The sequence below is a fragment of the Mytilus californianus genome, unplaced genomic scaffold (genome assembly GCF_021869535.1).
Source record: "Mytilus californianus isolate M0D057914Y unplaced genomic scaffold, xbMytCali1.0.p SCAF_2, whole genome shotgun sequence".
Taxonomy (NCBI): Eukaryota; Metazoa; Mollusca; class Bivalvia; order Mytilida; family Mytilidae; genus Mytilus; species Mytilus californianus.
This window is the reverse complement of record NW_026262668.1, coordinates 96813453-96833621: the sequence shown is the minus strand read 5'-3', so window position 1 is coordinate 96833621 and position 20169 is coordinate 96813453. Positions and strand designations below refer to the sequence as shown.

General features: G+C 32.7%; 1 protein-coding gene across 1 annotated transcript in view; it reads left to right on the top strand.

Moving 5' to 3' along the window:
- The window catches only part of LOC127730491 (MOB-like protein phocein), a 28973-nt gene extending 9252 nt beyond the window's left edge, over positions 1-19721 (top strand). The window contains exons 3-8 of the mRNA XM_052238920.1: positions 497-597; positions 10969-11011; positions 13040-13126; positions 17852-17931; positions 18175-18286; positions 19210-19721. Of these exons, the coding sequence (XP_052094880.1) occupies positions 497-597; positions 10969-11011; positions 13040-13126; positions 17852-17931; positions 18175-18286; positions 19210-19335 (549 nt within the window). The 3' untranslated portion in view covers positions 19336-19721. The remainder of the gene's footprint in view (positions 1-496; positions 598-10968; positions 11012-13039; positions 13127-17851; positions 17932-18174; positions 18287-19209) is intronic.
- The last annotated feature ends 448 nt before the right edge of the window (positions 19722-20169 follow it).

Sequence of the window (20169 nt, the reverse complement as noted above, 5' to 3'; positions counted from 1 at the left end):
ATAATCATGATAATGTTAATTAATTTTTGTTTCTTATTCCAAATGAATTTGATTATTTTTCCTGGGAATATGCAATACAGATTCCTCTGCCTCTACACCAGGGTTGTCTTTCACTTGTACACTTGGTCCAGGAGTACCAGGACACATTATTTTCTGTCTGGGTGCCCCATTTCCTGAACTGGTGGGACTGCTTTATGAGTTCTGAATATATTAGCTGAGTCCTGTCTTTATATCTTTTAAGGTTAGCCATCAAAAAGTATCTGGAAACATGTTCATGATGTTTCATCTGATTTTTTTATATCGAAATTTGATTGATGTTTTGATCTAGTATTTTTGTAAATTCTGAGATAAATGAAAAAAGTCTAGAATGTGCATTTTATTGTATAATTATGCTAATGGGATAAAAGCAGAGGAATCCTAAATTTGTGTAGTACATGTACTTTAATATACATGTAGCATGTATTTACATGCAATAAAGTCGTCTTTCTTTCTACAGTATATACAGCAAGCTATAAACAAAGATGTTAATGATGTTGAAGGTATTTTAAATCAGCCAGATGGTGTTGATGAAGGAGTTTGGAAATATGAACATTTACGGTAAGATGTCTTAAGGGTAAATGATAAAAATACAAATACACAAGAAAATGGTTTACAGAATTGAGCATGAACTATACAGTAGCAAAATAAAATGTTATAACAGCTAACTTACGAGTATCTTACTTGATTATTTAATATTGAGAATGGAAACGAGGAATGCGTCAAAGAGACAACAACCAGACCAAAGAGCAGAAAACAGCCTAAGGCCACCAATGGGTCTTCAACACAGCGAGAAAATCCTGCACCCGGAGGCGGGCATCAGCTGGCCCTTAAAAAATAATGAATACTGTTTCAGTGAAAATAGACGTCATACTAAACTCCGAAACATATAAATGAACCAAAATTAAAAAAACAAACAAGACTAACAAAGGCCAGAGGTTCCTGACTTGGGACAGGTGCAAAAATGTGGCGAGGTTAAACATGTTTTGTGAGATCTCAACCCTTCGCCTATACCTCATAGCCAATGTGGAATAAAAAAACACACAGCAATACGCACAGTAAAATTCAGTTTAAAAGAAGTCCAAGTCTGATGTTAGAATAGATAACAGAAGAAACTAAGCAAAATGACAATAATTAACATAAATTAACAAAGGACTACTAACAATTACTGACATGCCAGCTCCAGACCTCAATTAAGGTAATTGAAAAATGATGTTTTCATCATATGAAAATCAAGCACATCCCTCCCATTAGGGGTTTAGTATCATACAATCATAAAATATACGAGAAGAACGTAACCCGTATCATGCCAATAACACTGGTTTTAGAATAAATGTGTTTATTTCCTATGCAAATACCCTATGAGTGAATCAATATTAATTAAAAAAGTGCCATCTTTAAAGACTTGACATCAGTATCGTAACTATATCCCTTCTGAATAAGTTTGGTTAGCTTTTTAGTTTGTCGAAACCTGCGGTCTATGTTTCATAAGCCTAAATTTGGTTGAAATCCAGACGATTTATCAACTTTCAACAAAATCTCAATTTTGCCTATTTTGGATGTGAATATTAACAGTGTTCAGGGCTCACGTTAACAGGCGACTGGGACGACAAAGCCGCTTTCCCATATGTTACTTCGCTTTGCCCAACCGTCAAAAGCGATATCTTGTCACCCTGTTGTTCACAATACTGGCTTTTAGTCGCTTTATTCATGGGCAATTTTCAATTTAGACCAAGTCGATGAAACAGCAATTTTTCATTTATTGTAAAGAAATTCGAAGACATAAACAATTTATTTCTTTAGAAAGGAGGTGAAAGCATAGACTTTACAGTCGGTTGTATTTTATTTCATAAAGACAAATTATTTTGTATCACTTCCGGTACTTGTTACTCAAGAGCGTACATCAATTCATCTAATTTTCGGCAAAATAAGTATGTTACTTCATTAGAATGTGATGAAAATTGTTTTCTTTAGTTAATGTTTAATCCACTTGTTGCATTAAAAACGTCATATTCCTTTCCAAATAGCTTGTCAAACATTGTTTATTTTTGTAAATTTTCTTTGTCCGCCATTGAAATATTTGTATGAACTACGGATCGGAGGCAGGATTCATTGGAAGCGGACCATCTATGAACGAAATCCGTATTCTTTCAATATTAATTATGGACACACGATTGCACAGCTGACTGAAGAGTTAAAGACTTGATCCCAAAAGGAAAAATTACGCATTCCACACAATAAGAAGACTTTTGGTTAGATCTACTTGCTTAATGTATATATTTCCATGTATATGCATTGTTTTAATTTATTGATTAAAGTTGCTAAACCTTGTTAAATTTAAATATTTTTTTAATGAGAAACACTGAATTTCATAAACATGATAAACAGAGAAATTTTTTGAATGAATTTTAATTGACATATTTTACTTTCTTTTCCGTTTTAATATAAAAATAAAGTTTTTTATGCACCCATGGGGGCATTAAGTTTTACCCTTGTCCGTCTGTACGTACGTACGTCCAAAAATTGGTTTCCGTTCTCTAACTTGAGTTTGCCTCAACCAAATAATATGAAACTTATACACAATGCTAATTACCACAAAACACAGATCAAGTTTGAATTTTGGTGTCATCACTTTAACCGTTCTAGAGTTATGCCCCTTTATAAATGGAAAAATTGCAAACTTTTTAGTTTCCGTTCTCTTACTTAAGTTTGCCTCAACCAAATGTTATGAAACTTATACACAATGCTTATTACCACAAAACACAGATCAAGTTTTGAATTTTGTTGGTGTCACTTAAACCATTCTGGAGTTATGCCCCTTTATAAATGGAAAAACTGGAAAATTTTTAGTTTCTGTTCTCTTACTTAAGTTTGCCTCAATCAAATGTTATGAAACTTATACACAATGCTTATTACCACACAGATCTAGTTTGAATTTTGGTGGCGTCACTTTAACCGTTCTAGAGTTATGCCCCTTTATAAATGGAAAAATTGCAAAATTTTTAGTTTCCGTTCTCTAACTTAAGTTTGCCTCAACCAAATGTTATGAAACTTATACACAATGCTTATTACCACAAACCACAGATCAAGTTTGAATTTTGGTTGCGTCACTTTAACCGTTCTAGAGTTATGCCCCTTTATAAATGGAAAAATTGCAAAATTTTTAATTATTTCTAAATATCAAGTAATTTTTATACGACCGCAAAAAAATTTTTGTGGTCGTATGACGTTGGCGTCGTCGTCGTCGTCAGGCATCGTCCCAAGACACATTGGTTTTCGCACTCTAACTTTAGTTTAAGTGAATGGATCTCTATGAAATTTTACCACAAGGTTCAATACCACAAAAGGAAGGTTGGGATTGATTTTGGGGGTTATGGTACCAACAGTAAAGGAATAAGGGGCCAAAAATAAGCATTTTTGTAACTTCCAGACATAACTTGTGTGTTAGTGTATGGATCTCTCTGACATTGTATCACAAGGTTCCATATCACAAAAGGAATGCTGGGATTGATTTTGGGGGTAATTGCCTCAAAATTTAAGGAATTAGGGGCCAAAAAAGGGGCAAAAAACAAGCATTTTTCTAGTTTCATGACAATAACTTGTGATCAAGTGTATGGATCTCTCTGAAATTGTACCACAAGGTTCCATATCACACAGGGAATGCTGGGATTGATTTTGGGGGTAATTGCCTGGAAATTTTAGGAATTAGGGGCCAAAAAAGGGGCAAAAAACAAGCATTTTTCTAGTTTCATGACAATAACTTGTGTGTTAGTGTTTGGATCTTTCTGAAATTGTACTACAAGGTTCCATATCACAAAGGGAAAGCTGGGATTGAGTTTGGGGGTAATTGCCGAAACGTTTAGGAATTGGGGGCCAAAAAGGGGCCAAAAATAAGCATTTTTCTAGTTTCCAGACAATAACTTGTGTTCAAGTGTATGGATCTCTCTGAAATTGTACTGCAAGGTACCACACCTCAAAGGGAAGGCTGGGATTGATGATGGGGGTAATTGCCTCAATATTTTAGGAATTAGGGGCCAAAAAGGGGCAAAAAACAAGCATTTTTCTAGTTTCAGGACAATAACTTGTGTGTAAGTGTATTGATCTTTCTGAAATTGTACTACATGGTTCCATATCACAAAGGGAAAGCTGGTTTTGAGTTTGGGGGTACTTGCCCTAAACGTTTAGGAATTTGGGGCCAAAAAGGGGCCAAAAAACAAATTTTTCTAGTTTCCAGACAATAACTTGTGTTCAAGTGTATGGATCTCTCTGAAATTGTACTGCAAGGTACCATACCACAAAGGGAAGGCTGGGATTGAGTTTGGGGGTGATGAATCATAAGGGTGTTCAAAAAATTTGGGGGGGATTTTTTTTTTTTCCTTTTTTTTTCTTTTTTCCTTTTTTTTTTCTTTTAAAATTTTCCATTTTAAGTTGGTTATTTCTGATTTATATTTAAAAGCAAATTATAATGATATGGTAGGAGATACACACCAAACAGGATGTGTAAATTATTATATAATAAGTATTGTGCAATAGTAAGAAATTTTCAATTGCACAGTATTGCACAATAGCAAGAAATCTTCCATTGCACAGTATTGCGCAATAGCAAGAAATCTTCAATTGCACAGTATTGCGCAATAGCAAGAAATATCCAATAGCACAATATTGCGCAATAGCAAGAAATTGTCAATTGTACAGTATTGCGCAATAGCAAGAAATATTTAATTGCACAGTATTGTGCAAAAGAAGATACTTCCTATAAATTGCTTATTTCTTGACCAATTTTAATGGGGTTTTATTCTTGAATTCTGGGGGTTCTTTAATATGCTGAATCTAACCCTGTATTTAGTTTTTGGATTTTGGGCCCTGTTTTTAAATTGGTCCACATTGAGGTCCAAAGGGTCCAAAATTAAACTTTGTATGATTTCATCAAAAATTGAATTATTGGGGTTCTTTGATATGCCGAATCTAACCGTGTATTTAGATTCTTAATTTTTGGTTCTGTTTTCAAATTGGTCTACATTAAGGTCCAAAGGGTCCAAAATTATACTTAGTTTGATTTTAACAAAAATTTAATTCTTAGGGTTCTTTGATATGCTGAATCTAAACATGTATTTAGATTTTTGATTATGGGCCCAGTTTTCAAGTTGGTCCATATCGGTGTCCAAAATTAAACTTTGTTTGATTACAACAAAAATTGAATATATGGGGTTCTTTGATATGCTGAATCTAACCATGTATTTAGATTTTTGATTTTTGGGCCCCGTTATCAACTTTGTCCACATTGAGGTTGAGGTCAAAAGGGTCCAAAATTAAACTTTGTTTGATGTCATCAAAAATTGAATTATTGGGGTTCTTTGATATGCTGAATCTAACCATGTATTTAGATTTTGGATATTGGACCATAATAGGTGAATGTCAAATTTAAAATTTTTAAGTTCTTAGACCACATTCATTCTGTGTCAGAAACCTATGCTGTGTCAAATATTTAATCACAATCCAAATGCAAAGCTGTATCAAGCTTGAATGTTGTGTCCATACTTGCCCCAACTGTTCAGGGTTCGACCTCTGCGGTCGTATCAAGCTGCGCCCTGCGGAGCATTTTATTAAAATTGGAGTTATCTTCCTTTGTCCATGATTATAGTTGAATCAACTACAATCAATGCTTTATACAATGCAATGTTTAATTTTGACTTCCACTGATAAAACACAGATCAAGTTGAATTTGGGTAGTATCACTTTAACCATTATTGAGTTATGTCCCTTTATAAATTGAAAGATTGCAAAACTTTTAGTTTCCATTCTGTAACTTAAGTTTGCCCCAACCAAACATTATGAAACCTATACACAATATTCATTACCACAAAACTAAGATCAAGTACAAATTTTTTGTTTCCGTTTTCTAACTTTAATTTGCCTCAACCAAATGTTATGAAACTTATACACAATGCTTATTACTACATAATACAGATTTAGTACGAAATTTGGTGGCGACACTTTTACCATTCTTGAGTTTTGTCCATTTATAAACATAAAAAGTGCTGAATTTTTAGTTTCCGTTCTCTAACTTTAGTTTGTCTCAAACAAATGTTATAAAACTTATACACTACCTTTCTAGAGTTGTGCGTTTTTACAAATAGAAAAATTGCTGAGTTTTTAGTTTCTGTTTACTACTTAAAATAGCCTCAACCAAATGTTATGAGACTTACACATAATGCTTATTACCACAAAACTCAGATCAAGTTCAAATTTGGGTAGCATCACTTTTACCGTTCTTCAGTTATGTCCCTTTATAACTATATGATATGCAAGCGGGGGCATCATCTGTGTCCACATGTGGACACTATCCACATTAATTAGTGTTATATTATTAGTTTGTAGTTTCTGACAAGAAGACAAATATATTTGTGCAACTAGAAATGATAAACTTAAACAACTTTGAATTTGAATTTGAACTTTTTAAATTTACTTTAATTGTATACTCAGGTAAGAATTGAACAATATAAAAAGTATAAGATACATAAGGCCCTTTATATTATAGTAAAAAACCAAACATTGTAGCGCCGCTAGCAAACAAGCACTTCTCTTTTAAATCTCACCGCTTCTCCCTATCAGTTTCAAAAAGAGAAGTCACTTCTTCCTATGATTCTGAAGTAGTGTGAGCCCTGAATGTTAAAGGAAAATTTGACAAGATTCTATTTTACTTTCTTATATGTCTTTTTATGCCCCGCCGTAGCGGAGGGGGCATTAAGTTTTACCCTTGTCCGTCTGTACGTACGTACGTCCCAAAATTGGTTTTTATACGACCGCAAAAAAATTTTTGTGGTCGTATATTGGTATGACGTTGGCGTTGTCGTCGTCGTCATCCGGCGTCGTCGTCCGAATACACATTAGTTTTCGCACTCTAACTTTAGTTTAAGTGAATGGATCTCAATGAAATTTTACCATAAGGTTCAATACCACAAAAGGAAGGTGGGGATTGATTTTGGGGGTTATGGTACTAACAGTTAAGGAATTAGGGGCCAAAAGGGGGCCAAAAATAAGCATTTTTGTAACTTCCAGACATAACTTGTGTGTAAGTATATGGATCTCTCTGACATTGTACCACAAGGTTCCATATCACAAAGGGAATGCTGGGATTGATTTTTGGGGGTAATTGCCTCCAAATTTTAGGAATTAGGGGCCAAAAAGGGGCAAAAAACAAGCATTTTTCTAGTTTCATGACAATAACTTGTGTGTAAGTGTATGGATCTCTCTGACATTGTATCACAAGGTTCCATATCTCAAAGGGAATACTGGGATTGATTTTTGGGGGTAATTTCCTCCAAATTTTGGGAATTAGGGGCCAAAAAGGGGCAAAAAACGCATTTTTCTAGTTTCAGGACAATAACTTGTTTGTAAGTGTATGGATCTTTATGAAATTGTACTGCAAGGTTCCATATCACAAAGGGAAAGCTGGGTTGGAGTTTGGGGGTAATTGCCCTAAACGTTTAGGATTTAGGGGCCAAAAAGGGACAAAAAAACAAGCATTTTTCTAGTTTCCAGACAATAACTTGTGTTCAAGTGAATGGATCTCTCTAAAATTGTACTGCAAGGTACCATACCACAAAGGGAAAGCTGGGATTGAGTGTGGGGGCGATGAATCATAAGGGGGTTCAAAAAATTTGGGGGGGGGGGGATTTTTTTTTCCTTTTTTTTCTTTAAAATTTTCCATTTTAAATTGATTATTTCTGATTTATATATAAAAGCAAATAATAATGATATGGTTTGAATAGCATACATGTGAACCTCCCGACAGGAGTACAATAATCCTGTTTTCAGGAGTCTCCTCCCGACCTCCGGTTGAAGAGGAAAATTATAATCCCGTGTGGGATATGAAATTTTTCATGAATGAAAAATTTCTGCCCAACATATCATCTCAGGCATCTGGTGTAACTCACATTACCTGAAGTTATATTTTACCTGTAAATCAATTAACATGCATAATTATATGGCTTCACTTGTCAGCTTGGGTGTCAAACATACTGGTAATCAATGATTTTTTACCTCAGGCTAACTGCCGTTGTGTAACAAAAACTGTGTATTTATTGGGTTACTTCCCTTGATTTATCCTGTTTTAAGTTACTTTCCTTTTAATAATGAAAACTTTTAAAAGAATATAAATAAAATATAAATTGAACAAATAATCATAAAAGGATGGTAAATAAATGATTTTAAATGTCTTAGGACAAATAAAAAAATAATAATTTGAAAATTATTTGAGGATTCTATACTTCCTTTCAAGGCTTAAATTGAAATTTATATAATAACTATGACCCTTGTTTTACAGTTAGAATGATTTTCTGAGTATGCAAACAAAAGCTATTTGCAGATAGTTAAACAAATGTTCTGGTTGCAATAAATGTCTTATAGAATATGACGTAAAAAATTTAAAGAACATACTGAAAAAAAAAAATGTTAGATTGAACATGTAAAATATAAAGATGGAGAAACTTTATAAGTACAAGGGTACTATAAACATAATAAATTGGATGGAAAGTTGAAGAAAACACACTTTAAAAGACCATTTTTACAGCAAACGGTTACATTTACGACAAAATTTATGTCGATTAAAAACTTCCTGATCTGAGTCCTAATCTCCTGACCAAAATTTCCCAATCTCCTGATCTGAGTTTCACAGTCCATCACATGTATGAATAGGTAAATTAAAAAATTATAAGTTCTTAGACCACTTTCATTCTGTGTCAGAAACCTATGCTGTGTCAAATATTTAATTACAATCCAAATTCAGTGCTGTATCAAGCTTGAATGTTGTGTCCATACTTGCCCCAACTGTTCAGGGTTTGACCTCTGCGGTCGTATCAAGCTGCGCCCCAGCGGAGCATTTTATTGTTCTCTAACTTGAGTTTGCCTCAACCAAATGTTATGAAACTTATACACAATGCTAATTACCACAAAACACAGATCAAGTTTGAATTTTGGTGGCGTCACCTTTACTGTACTAGAGTTATGCCCCTTTATAAATGGAAAAGATGCAAAATTTTTAGTTTCCATTCTCTAACTTAAGTTTGCCTCAACCAAATGTTATGAAACTTATACACAGTGCTTATAACCACAAAACACAGATCAAGTTTGAATTTTGGTGGCGTCACCTTTACTGTACTAGAGTTATGCCCCTTTATAAATAGAAAAATTGCAAAATTTTTATTTTCTTCTTAATATCATGTAACTTTTTTTTTTTAATTGTAGTTATCTTCCTTTGTCCATGATTATAGTTGAATCAACTACAATCAATGCTTTATACAATGCAATGTTTAATTTTTACTTCCACTGACAGTCTTCACGCTGAACCACAGGCCCAGCAGCCCAGGCTTGTAAAATTGCTCTCGGGCCTGTAAAAATCATCTCTACAGGCCAACAGAATCTAACTAAAATTCTCCAAAAATTGAGTTCCGGGCCTGTAGATTTAAAAGTTCATTGTGAAGACTGCACTGATAAAACACATGTTATACCCCTTTATAAATGGAAAAATTGCAAAATTTTTAGTTTCTGTTCTCTAACTTAAGTTTGCCTCAACCAAATGTTATGAAACTTATACACAATGCTTATTACCACAAAACACAGATCAAGTTGAATTTGGGTAGTGTCACTTTAACCATTATTGAGTTATGCCCCTTTATAAATCGAAAGATTGCAAAATTTTTAGTTTCCATTCTGTAACTTAAGTTTGCCCCAACCAAACATTATGAAATCTATATACAATATTCATTACCACAAAACTAAATACAAATTTTTTGTTTCCGTTTTCTAACTTTAGTTTGCCTCAACCAAATGTTATGAAACTTATACACAGTGCTTATTACTACATAATACAGATTAAGTACGAAATTTGGTGAGAACACTTTTACCATTCTTGAGTTATGTCCCTTTATAAACATAAAAATTGCAGAATTTTTGTTTCCGTTCCCTAACTTTAGTTTGTCTCAACCAAATGTTATAAAACTTATACACAACTGTTCTAGAGTTATGCATGTTTACAAATAGAAAAATTGCTGAATTTTTAGTTTCTGTTCTCTACTTAAGTTAGCCTCAACCAAATGTTATGAGACTTACACACAATGCTTATTACCACAAAACTCAGATCAAGTTCAAATTTGGGTAGCATCACTTTTACCGTTCTTCAGTTATGTCCCTTTATAACTATATGCTATGCAAGCGGGGGCATCATCTGTGTCCACATGTGGACACTATCCACATTTATTTATTATATCAACAAGAAACAATCCTTACCTAGAAACAATAGACTTAATATTCAGGGCCAAAAACAGTTAAAGAACTTACTCCTTTAATGCATAACTGAGGGTGTATGTGTTGAAACATCTAGAAATATACAGCTTGTAACAATCTGATATATATGTTGTTTATAATTCCCCTCTGAGGTTCTTTGAGACATAATCTATATAATTCTGTTTTGGGGATTTCATACTTTTAGTTTACATCAAATAAAAGAAAACGAAGTAAATATTCCAAACAAAAAAATATTACCTATTGGTTAGAGAAAGGTCCTCAATAATATTGCACAGCAAGTTCAGATGGCTCTTTCATTAGAAATTTACTTTGAAGCATACCCAGTGAGTGTTTTGATGTCTCACTGTAATAAAATTAGAAATGAAAGAAAATATTATAAAACAGCAGAATAAAGGTGTGCTGTTGATTTTATTAATATAAATGAAATGCTCTCCACTTTAAACGGATGGGAAAAGACAATATCCCCCTGAACTTACGAAAAAAGACAATGAACTTAAAAACATGACTCTAAAATTATAAATGGATATTTTATGGACAAGTTTAATTTATGACTTGTGTCTGTGTAAGTGCTACTTATTTATGATGCAGTGTGCAGAATTTTTATGAATTTTTTTTTATCTTTTTCAGGCAGTTTTGTATGGAATTGAATGGATTATCAGTCAAGTTGCAGGTAAAAAAGCTTCATTAGAAAAAGCAATATTGAAGTATGCAGTAGAAAATTAATGGTCATTCATGTTTTGGTTTTTGTCTGGCTTGACAAATTAAAAAAGGGAGATTAGTGTTGCTGATTCTAAGTGGGTGTTGGTGGCTTCAACTATGTTCGCTTTGATATAGTCTTGTGCTGATGCGGCGTAAAGCAATCACCAATCAATCATCAACTATGTACTGTATATCACAATTTTTTCGCATGTTTTATTTTCACTTTGTTTGCGGCAGCTAAAGAAATGTGAAAAACATTTTACTGTTAATTATCCAGTTCCCACAAAATTGATATGTAAACTCTTTTCACCCTAAAGGATTTTTATGTTGATCGACAGATTACAGTAATGTGCATATTTCTCTGTTTTCATGATAATTAAATTTGCTAATCAAACATGGCATACATTTTAATGACAAAACAATCAGTGACATTTTCAAAAATATTAACTAGCAAAATCTGTAAATATCCGGAAAGTTTTGCACATAATGTTAAAATAAAATAAAAATACAATTGTAAATCACATTTACCATGCTTAAACAGATATGCTTTAAAATTGCTCTTATACCATCACAAAAATTACTAAAACCTCCTCTTATTTCTAGCATGATGCAATGTACACAAATTACTTTCCTTCTTGAAAATTCTCCACATCTATGTGTATTTTAGCTTGTAGTACTTGTATTTAATTGTAATTGATTATCTGTCAGTCAGTCAAGTTTTTTTTGTTTACATCTTTTACAATGCAGTACAGTCATTTGTATGTGTGTATTTTCCAATTCAGCTAAATTAATACACAGTGAAAATGTAACCTGCCCTGTTGGTCATCAAATTGTGAAAAAAGCCAACGCGAAAAACTTAATAAATGGTATTAGTTTATGATTAGGTCAGTTCATAGGTCAATGATATTTGGGATACATGTGTATTAGCAATGGCAAATCTTAATTTCATGGAGATTATTTGGGCCCACCCCCTCAGTCATAGTCTATTGACTTTGAAACCTTTGCTTAGTTGACTTGTATTAGTTTGTGATTAGATCAGTTTAAGGGGAACCACTAGTATTGGCATGCAGTTGTATTAGAATTTGCAAGTCTCCTTTACATGGAGAATATATTACTCTGCCCTCTCATCATGGTACATTGACTTTGAATGTTTCACATAATTTACAAGCTAAAGTTTGTGTTCAGGTTAGTTTAAAGGAAACCACTTACATGTATATAAAGTCAATGGTATTTGGTATACAGTTTTATAAGCATAGGGATTTCTTATTTGCATGTTCATGTAGGTTTATATTTAGCCCTGCATCTTCAGTTATAATTGATTGACTCATTGGCAATCATACCACATCTTCTTTTTTATATGTGAATGTTTTGCATAGTTCACAAGTTTGAATATTGCAATTTTAATTTCAACATTTGCATTATACTATCAAAATTACAAAACGCGAGACATATCCCTGTGTCAAAAGTATATTATTAGTTATCTGAAATAGATGGGACATTTTGTTGTACAATGATATTGTTATTTGTCAACTTTGTGAAATATTTTTGGAGTTAGATGATCTGATCTTTTTATTATATATATGAAGACTTAAAATAACAAAGGTTACTCGAATTAAATTAAATGTTTTACTGACACACACCTAAAAAACATCTACATATAGATGTAACGGCAAATTTTGTATTTTCAAGTTTGGAGAATAGTAAAGAAGCTACATGTATCAACCCTTTAAAGAATGAATGATGAAACCTCTCAAAATAAAAAACTATAATGTCAACAAAAAACTAACAAAATAAAATTGTATTATGTGTTCATTTCAGAAGTCATCTTTTCACATGACAGTGTATGGGAACATACAAAAAAAGAAAGATTCACTTATGCCAGTATACATGTACTCAAAAGACATTTGAACTGTGTTGACACTGAAAGAAATGACCATTATATGTGTGATTGTTATGTCTTTGTGACATTAATGTATAATGAACATGATAATATTTACAGGCTGACTGTAATCCAGAAACATGTACACAGATGACAGCGACAGAGCAATGGATCTTTCTATGTGCAGCACATAAAACCCCTAAAGAGGTACAATTATATACATGTACAACAACCACTTTCACATCTCCTTTTTTGGTGGAAGAATACATTCAAGTCTTCTGAAATCCTTTACTTGCGGCTGTTTCAAGTCTTAAATCATTGAACCGTTACCAGGAATGTTACTGTATTGCTTTTTGTGCTTTTCAAATTTATAACTTCCATGCCTCATCTCAACACTGATTTGTACACTTGATATCTTAGAAGTTTGTAAAATAGCGTCTATATCATTTTATCAAGGATGTATAGATAAGTAATTAGATTTATTTTTTCTGTCTGTGTTCTGATCTTTACTGCTATCATGTCAACATTCAATTATAGAAAACAATGATTTATAAGTGGTACTTGATTGACAGCAACACATTACTGGTTCCTGACTTGGGTCAAGCATAATTTTTTGTGAAGAAATAATAGAAGCTTGGCATTGACTTTTATTACGAATTACTCCAATATTATTTATGGCCCTCCTAAGGGCATTATGTTTTTCGGTCTGTGCGTCTGTTCATTCGTCCGTCTGTCCCGCTTCAGGTTAAAGTTTTTGGTGAAGGTAGTTTTTATACGCCTGTTTACGTGACGTATTATTGTATAACGTTGTCTTCCCGTCGTCAACATGTCGGACATTAACTCAAAAACGCTTTAACCAATTTGCATAAAACTTTGGTGAATTGTTTATATCTATTGACATGAGCTCCCTTTCGTTTTTTATAAATTTCAGATTTTTCGTTTCCAAGTTACAGGGTTTTATTCATGAAAAAAAGGGGGATTTTTCCATTTTTGGGACAATAACTCAAAAATGCTGTCAACAATTCTCATGAAACTTTGGTGAATTGTTTATATCTATTGATGTAAGCTCCCTTTTGATTTTCATAAATTTCTAATATGACATTGAGAATTAATTGAACTTTATTTGTTTATAGTCTGACAACAGATTTACTAAGAATTGCACAACAGCAAGAAATCTTTAATTAATTCAATTCATATAACCAATTTCAAGTTCTTTGACTACATTTATTGAGAAACCTATAATAAATTCAAATATTTAATTACAATCCAAATTCAGACCTGTATCAAGCTTGAATATTGTGTCCATTTTTGCCCCAACTGTTCAGGGTTGGACCTCTGCGGGAATATCCAGCTGCGCTCAGCGAAGCAGTTTATTGATGAAGTTGAAGTCCTATTAACTTGAAACTTAATACACATGTTCCCTATGATATGATCTTTCTAATTTTAATGCCAAATTAGAGATTTGACCTCAATTTCACGGTCCACTGAACATAGAAAATGATAGTGTGAGTGGGGCATACCTGTACTGGACACATCCTTGTTATCATTAAAAATAATTTTCTTTGCTTCTAAGTTCATAAGTAAATGCACTAATTAACATGACATCTTAATATACATGCATATATATATATATATATATATATATAAGTAAGTCTAAATGTATATATTGGTAGAGGGGTCTAAATACAGCACAAACAACATTTTCCAAAAGACCAAAAATGTGAAAAGGTATATTTAAACTAAACGCATTTGACTAACAGGTCGAAAAATGGATGTTCTTAAACCCTGCTGACTGCCATTGGCGATTGCCAAATAAATGGATCACAAGATGTAACAAAATGGATCTTTATTATTAATTTAATACCAAACAGAAAACAATAAACTTGCGGAAAAGATGGTATATCGCAAACATGAGGTGCAAAAATTTGTACATCATATCCGGATTTCGACAATTAATGTCTCTTCAGTGATGTTAGGAATCGAAACGGTATTTGGAAGGCCATATAATTTACCTCAATTTAGGATAGACTCTTGAATTTTGAAGAGTCGAAATAGGATGAACGGATCATAAAAATCTGAAGGCAAATATAAAACAAGCCCAAACAAAAAAATATAAATAAGTCTAAATTGAAAACAACGTTCAAACCTATGATTGCGTTGGATAAAAACTGCAATTTTTATACATGTGCATGCAAACAAATTTCTTGGTAGAGGGGTCTAAATACAGCACAAACAACATTTTTCAAAAGACCAAAAAAGTGAAAAGGTATATTTAAACAAAACGCATTTCACTAACAGGTCGAACAATGGATGTTCTTAAACCCTGCTGACTGCCATTGGCGATTGCCAAATAAATTGATCACAAGATGTAACAAAATGGATCTTTATTATTAATTGAATACCAAACAGAAAACAATAAACTTGCAGAAAAGATGGTATACGGCAAACATGAGGTGCAAAAATTTGTACACCATATCCGGATTTCGACAATTAATGTCTCTTCAGTGATATAAGGAATCGAAACGGTATTTGGAAGGCCATATAATTTACCTCAATTAAGGATAGACTCTTGAATTTTGAAGAGTCAAAATAGGATGAACGGATCATATAAACTCGAAGTCAAATATAATACTAGCCCAAACGAAAAAATATAAATAAGTCTAAATTGAAAACAACGTTCAAACCTATGATTGCGTTGGATAAAAACTGCAAATTTCTTGGTAGAGGGGTCTAAATACAGCACAAACAACATTTTTCAAAAGACCAAAAATGTGAAAAGGTATATTTAAACAAAACCCATTTGCAGTGGCAGATCCAGAACTTTTCATAAGGTTGGGCCGCTGACTGACCTAGGGGGGGGGGGGGGGGGGGGAGCCTGCTCCATTCATGCTTCAGTGATTCCCTATATAATCAACCAAATTTTTCCCACAAAAGGGGGAGCCAGGGCCCCCCTGGATCACCTATGATTTGACTAACAGGTCGAACAACAGATGTTCTTAAACCCTGCTGACTGCCAAAGGCGATTGCCAAATAAACGGATCACAAGATGTATCAAAATGGATCTTTATTATTAATTTAATACCAAACAGAAAACAATAAACTTGCGGCAGGGTTTCCCCTGGGTCAATTATTTTTTTTGCCACCTTTTTCGCCAAAACAATATATTTTTCGCCACTTTATTATTTTGTTCGCCAAGTAACATGAATATATTGTTTGTTTGAAATTTTCCTTCTTTTAACCCCCCCCCCAAAAAAAAAAAAAGATGAGTTTTCCCCATTGCTGTCTATAATTATTCTCTTAAGTTTATCTTTTAGTCTATACATTGTAATGAATAAACACTAAGCATTTAATTTAAAAGTTTGCTTTTTTTTAACTTAAAGGGGGGGAAAACTCATTATATTTGGAACAACTTTCCCAAAAGGGGAGTCCACTTACTTTTAACTAAATAACACAACATTCTTGGACATGTTATGACCATATAATACCAGATAGATGTATAGTTCTTTGGGAAAGTTCCTTCAAATAATATAAATATGTGCCCTTTTCTATTACGAAGTGGTTTTTACAACAAAACAAATTTTGTATGACTTGAATTGATCCCTCATTAAAGGCTGGAACTATTATAGTATAATAGTCCCAGTTAAAGGGTAGTCATTTATTTTGAAGGGTTTCCCCTCATGTGAGTGGTTGTTCCCAACCTGTTGAATATATTCCTTCATAAGGACAGTTTTCTTTTCCGAACCATCATAAATGAAAAAGTTGAGACGTAAACTATGCTTGAAACACGTGTGTCGCCAAAACGACCCTCTCAAATCAATTTTCTATATCAAAGTCAAAGGATAAAGTTTTAAGTCGGAAATTTTTCTTGATATGAACATTTTTCATCTTAACAACAGTTTTCCTTTTCGGACCATCATTATTTTAAGATGGAAAGGAGATGTCAAAAGTTTGCTTCAAACACATGCGTTGCAAAGTGGTTAGTAAATCCTTTATGTGACATGTGACGGACGCCATTTAACCATATCATTTTGTCAAACAATACAATTAACACCTTTATTAACTTGTCTTTTGTTGCCTTCAGTTATAAAATGCAATCAGCTGATTATTGATTTTCTGTCAAAATCTTAACGAGTTCAAGGTCAATTCCGAGTATTGTCTGATCAGGTAAAGTCAGAGAAACCCAAATCGTTATATATATTTCTTTCGCCAAATTCTTTCGCAAATGAGAATTTTAATCGCCACAATTATTAATTTATCGCAAAATGCTAAAAATGACGACCACCAGCAGAAACCCTGACTTGCGGGAAAGATGGTATACCGCAAACATGAGGTGCAAAAATTTGTACACCATATCCGGATTTCGACAATTAATGTCTCTTCAGTGATGTTAGGAATCGAAACGGTATTTGGAAGGCCATATAATTTACCTCAATTCAGGATAGACTCTTGAATTTTGAAGAGTTGAAATAAGATGAACGGATCATATAAACCTGAAGGCAAATATAATACAAACCCAAACAAAAAAATATGAATAAGTCTAAATTGAAAACAACGTTCAAACCTATACAGCTGTATTTAGACCTCTCTAACAAGAAATTTGTTTTGCATGCACACGTATAAAAACTGCGGTTTTTATCCAACGCAATCATAGGTTTGAACGTTGTTTTCAATTTAGACTTGTATATATATATATTTACACCGAGATGTCTGAATGAAATTTATCATGCTTTTCAATAACAAATGGTCAAATCGCTGAAAGAACCCGCTCCTAAATTACTTAAAACTATCATTCTGCATTGACAATGATATCTTGGTGTAAATTAGATTCACCAAATTGGGCTAACACCCTCATTCGTGTATCAAATACATATTGATGACAGGGATAATGATACTCTTAAGAATTACTGTATACCTATAATTGTTTAATTTCAGTGTCCAGCAATAGATTACACAAGACACACACTAGATGGAGCTGCATGTTTATTAAATAGTAATAAATATTTCCCAAGCAGGTTAGTAAACAAGGTGTCTATTTCAAGCTTGTCATGTTCTTATAGCACAATCAGAAACTCACCTGTAACCAAATAGTGGTGGTGTGAGGATATTTATACTTTTGATTGAGAGCTTTTTCTGACCAATGAATATTTTTGATTAACATTATTGTTGATTTTGTTATTAGAATGACACTGATTTAGTATTGCAGGTGATTTACATCACCAAGAAAAACAAACTAACAAAATTTGACGTATTTTCAGGGTGAGTATAAAGGAATCATCAGTAGCTAAACTAGGATCAGTATGTAGAAGAGTTTATAGGATATTTTCACATGCTTACTTCCATCATAGAACATTATTTGATGAATATGAAGTAAGTAAAGTTTTTGATATTTTTACTGTTGAAAGCATTTGAATGACTATGGTATAGTGCATAAACAAACATTATAAAATAAATGTTTATATTACAGCCAGTACCAGCATGACCAGTTACGACTCTTACTTATGTTGCCATATCAGACCTGATTTTAGCTCACTTGGTCCTGTGACCTATTGCAATCACTTAGTGTCTGTTTTTGTTAATTTTTAAAAACATCTTCTCAAACCAATGGACCAATTTTAACCTAACTTGGACTAAATGATCCTAAGGGTATCCACTAAAAAAATGTTTTTGTTCTTGCAAATCAACTGACGTGGCTGCCATGGCTTAAGTGAACATAAGGGTGAAATACAAGTAATTATCTACTGTGGATTCATTTATTTTCGTGGATTAAGGAAAACTCCCATGTTCGTGGATATTTAATTTAGTGGTTTTGCCGAAGTCTGCATACAAGCCTATAGAAAATTTGTTATTCATTGAACATTTATTTTTGTGGTTCACCTGTACCAACGAAATCCATGAAAATTGGTATCCAAGGTATAATAATGAAACCACAGTAATACGCTAAAAACCATAAAAGATGAAAGAAAATCTAAAAATGGCAAAAATTCTCAGAATGTCAAAATCTTACCTAGATTTTGGTTCTTTCTATATCCACCAAAATTACCAGACTGCTCCTTATGTGAGTATTTGCCCTAAAATGATGATTTTCACACATTTTCACCAGGAAACAAAAGATTAAGCAACACACACCACAGGAAAAAACGGTTAACATTATTGCTGCATTAAAAAATCAGGCTGTTAATCGAGTCGTTATATTACATGTACCAACACTTCTACAGTTACTTTTTGTACAACAGATGTTCTTCCTTTTAAAAGCAGTTTTAACTGAACTATGCTGTTTTTTTGTATTTTAGAATGAGACCAACCTGTGTAAAAGATTTACAATATTTGTGACAAAGTACAATCTTATGTCCAAAGAGAACTTAATTGTACCTATATTAGATGACCAAGAATTAATTGAAGGAGAAAGTGAAGCATAATCAGTAATTCACCACATTTATAGCCTAAGTATTCATGTAAAGATGGATTGTAACTTGGAACAGCAGTTGATGATGTTGGCAGTGCTAGGACTCAGTAATAACTAAATGTTTACTCTATTGTCAATGTCTACTTTGAAGGTGTTTATGTTAATGAAAAAGAATTTTGTATTACTTAATTGCAACACAAGATGTTCATCAAAAAAGTCATAAGAAGTTTTTGAAATTTAAATATTTTCTTCTCATTTAAGTGGTGCGATTGCCTGATAAGAAAATGTGTATTGTGTTAGCTTTTTTTTTTGTTACAAACATTTACTTAAAAATGTGGTTGAAAACTACATACTTTATCAATTATTACAAAGTTTCAGTTCTTTTTTAAAAAAAAATAACATAGATGTTTAATGATATTATTACAAGCATCTGAAATTGCTCTATTTTAAGCTTTTATCAAAGAATAATTGCACACTTTACATGATCAAAGAATAATTGCACACTTTACATGATGTGAAAATAAAGAGATGTGGTATGATTTCAAATGAGATAACTATCCATAGACCAATACAGAAAGATGCGAACAATTTACATATAAAACTGTTTTTGATATATACTATTTGTTAACTAGAATTTAAATTATTATATATTGAAGAAATACTTGAGTGCAGATTATATGGTATCTACTTTATGATCAAAATCTATCAATCTTCACTCAAAAGGTATTTTCTTTTGAATTGTTCCTTGCATTATTAAAGGAAACAATATCTATTGTCTTTATGTAAATTTCATATGCTTGATTTCAAAGAAGATGGAAATGTAAGGGTAACATATGCTTATTCCAAG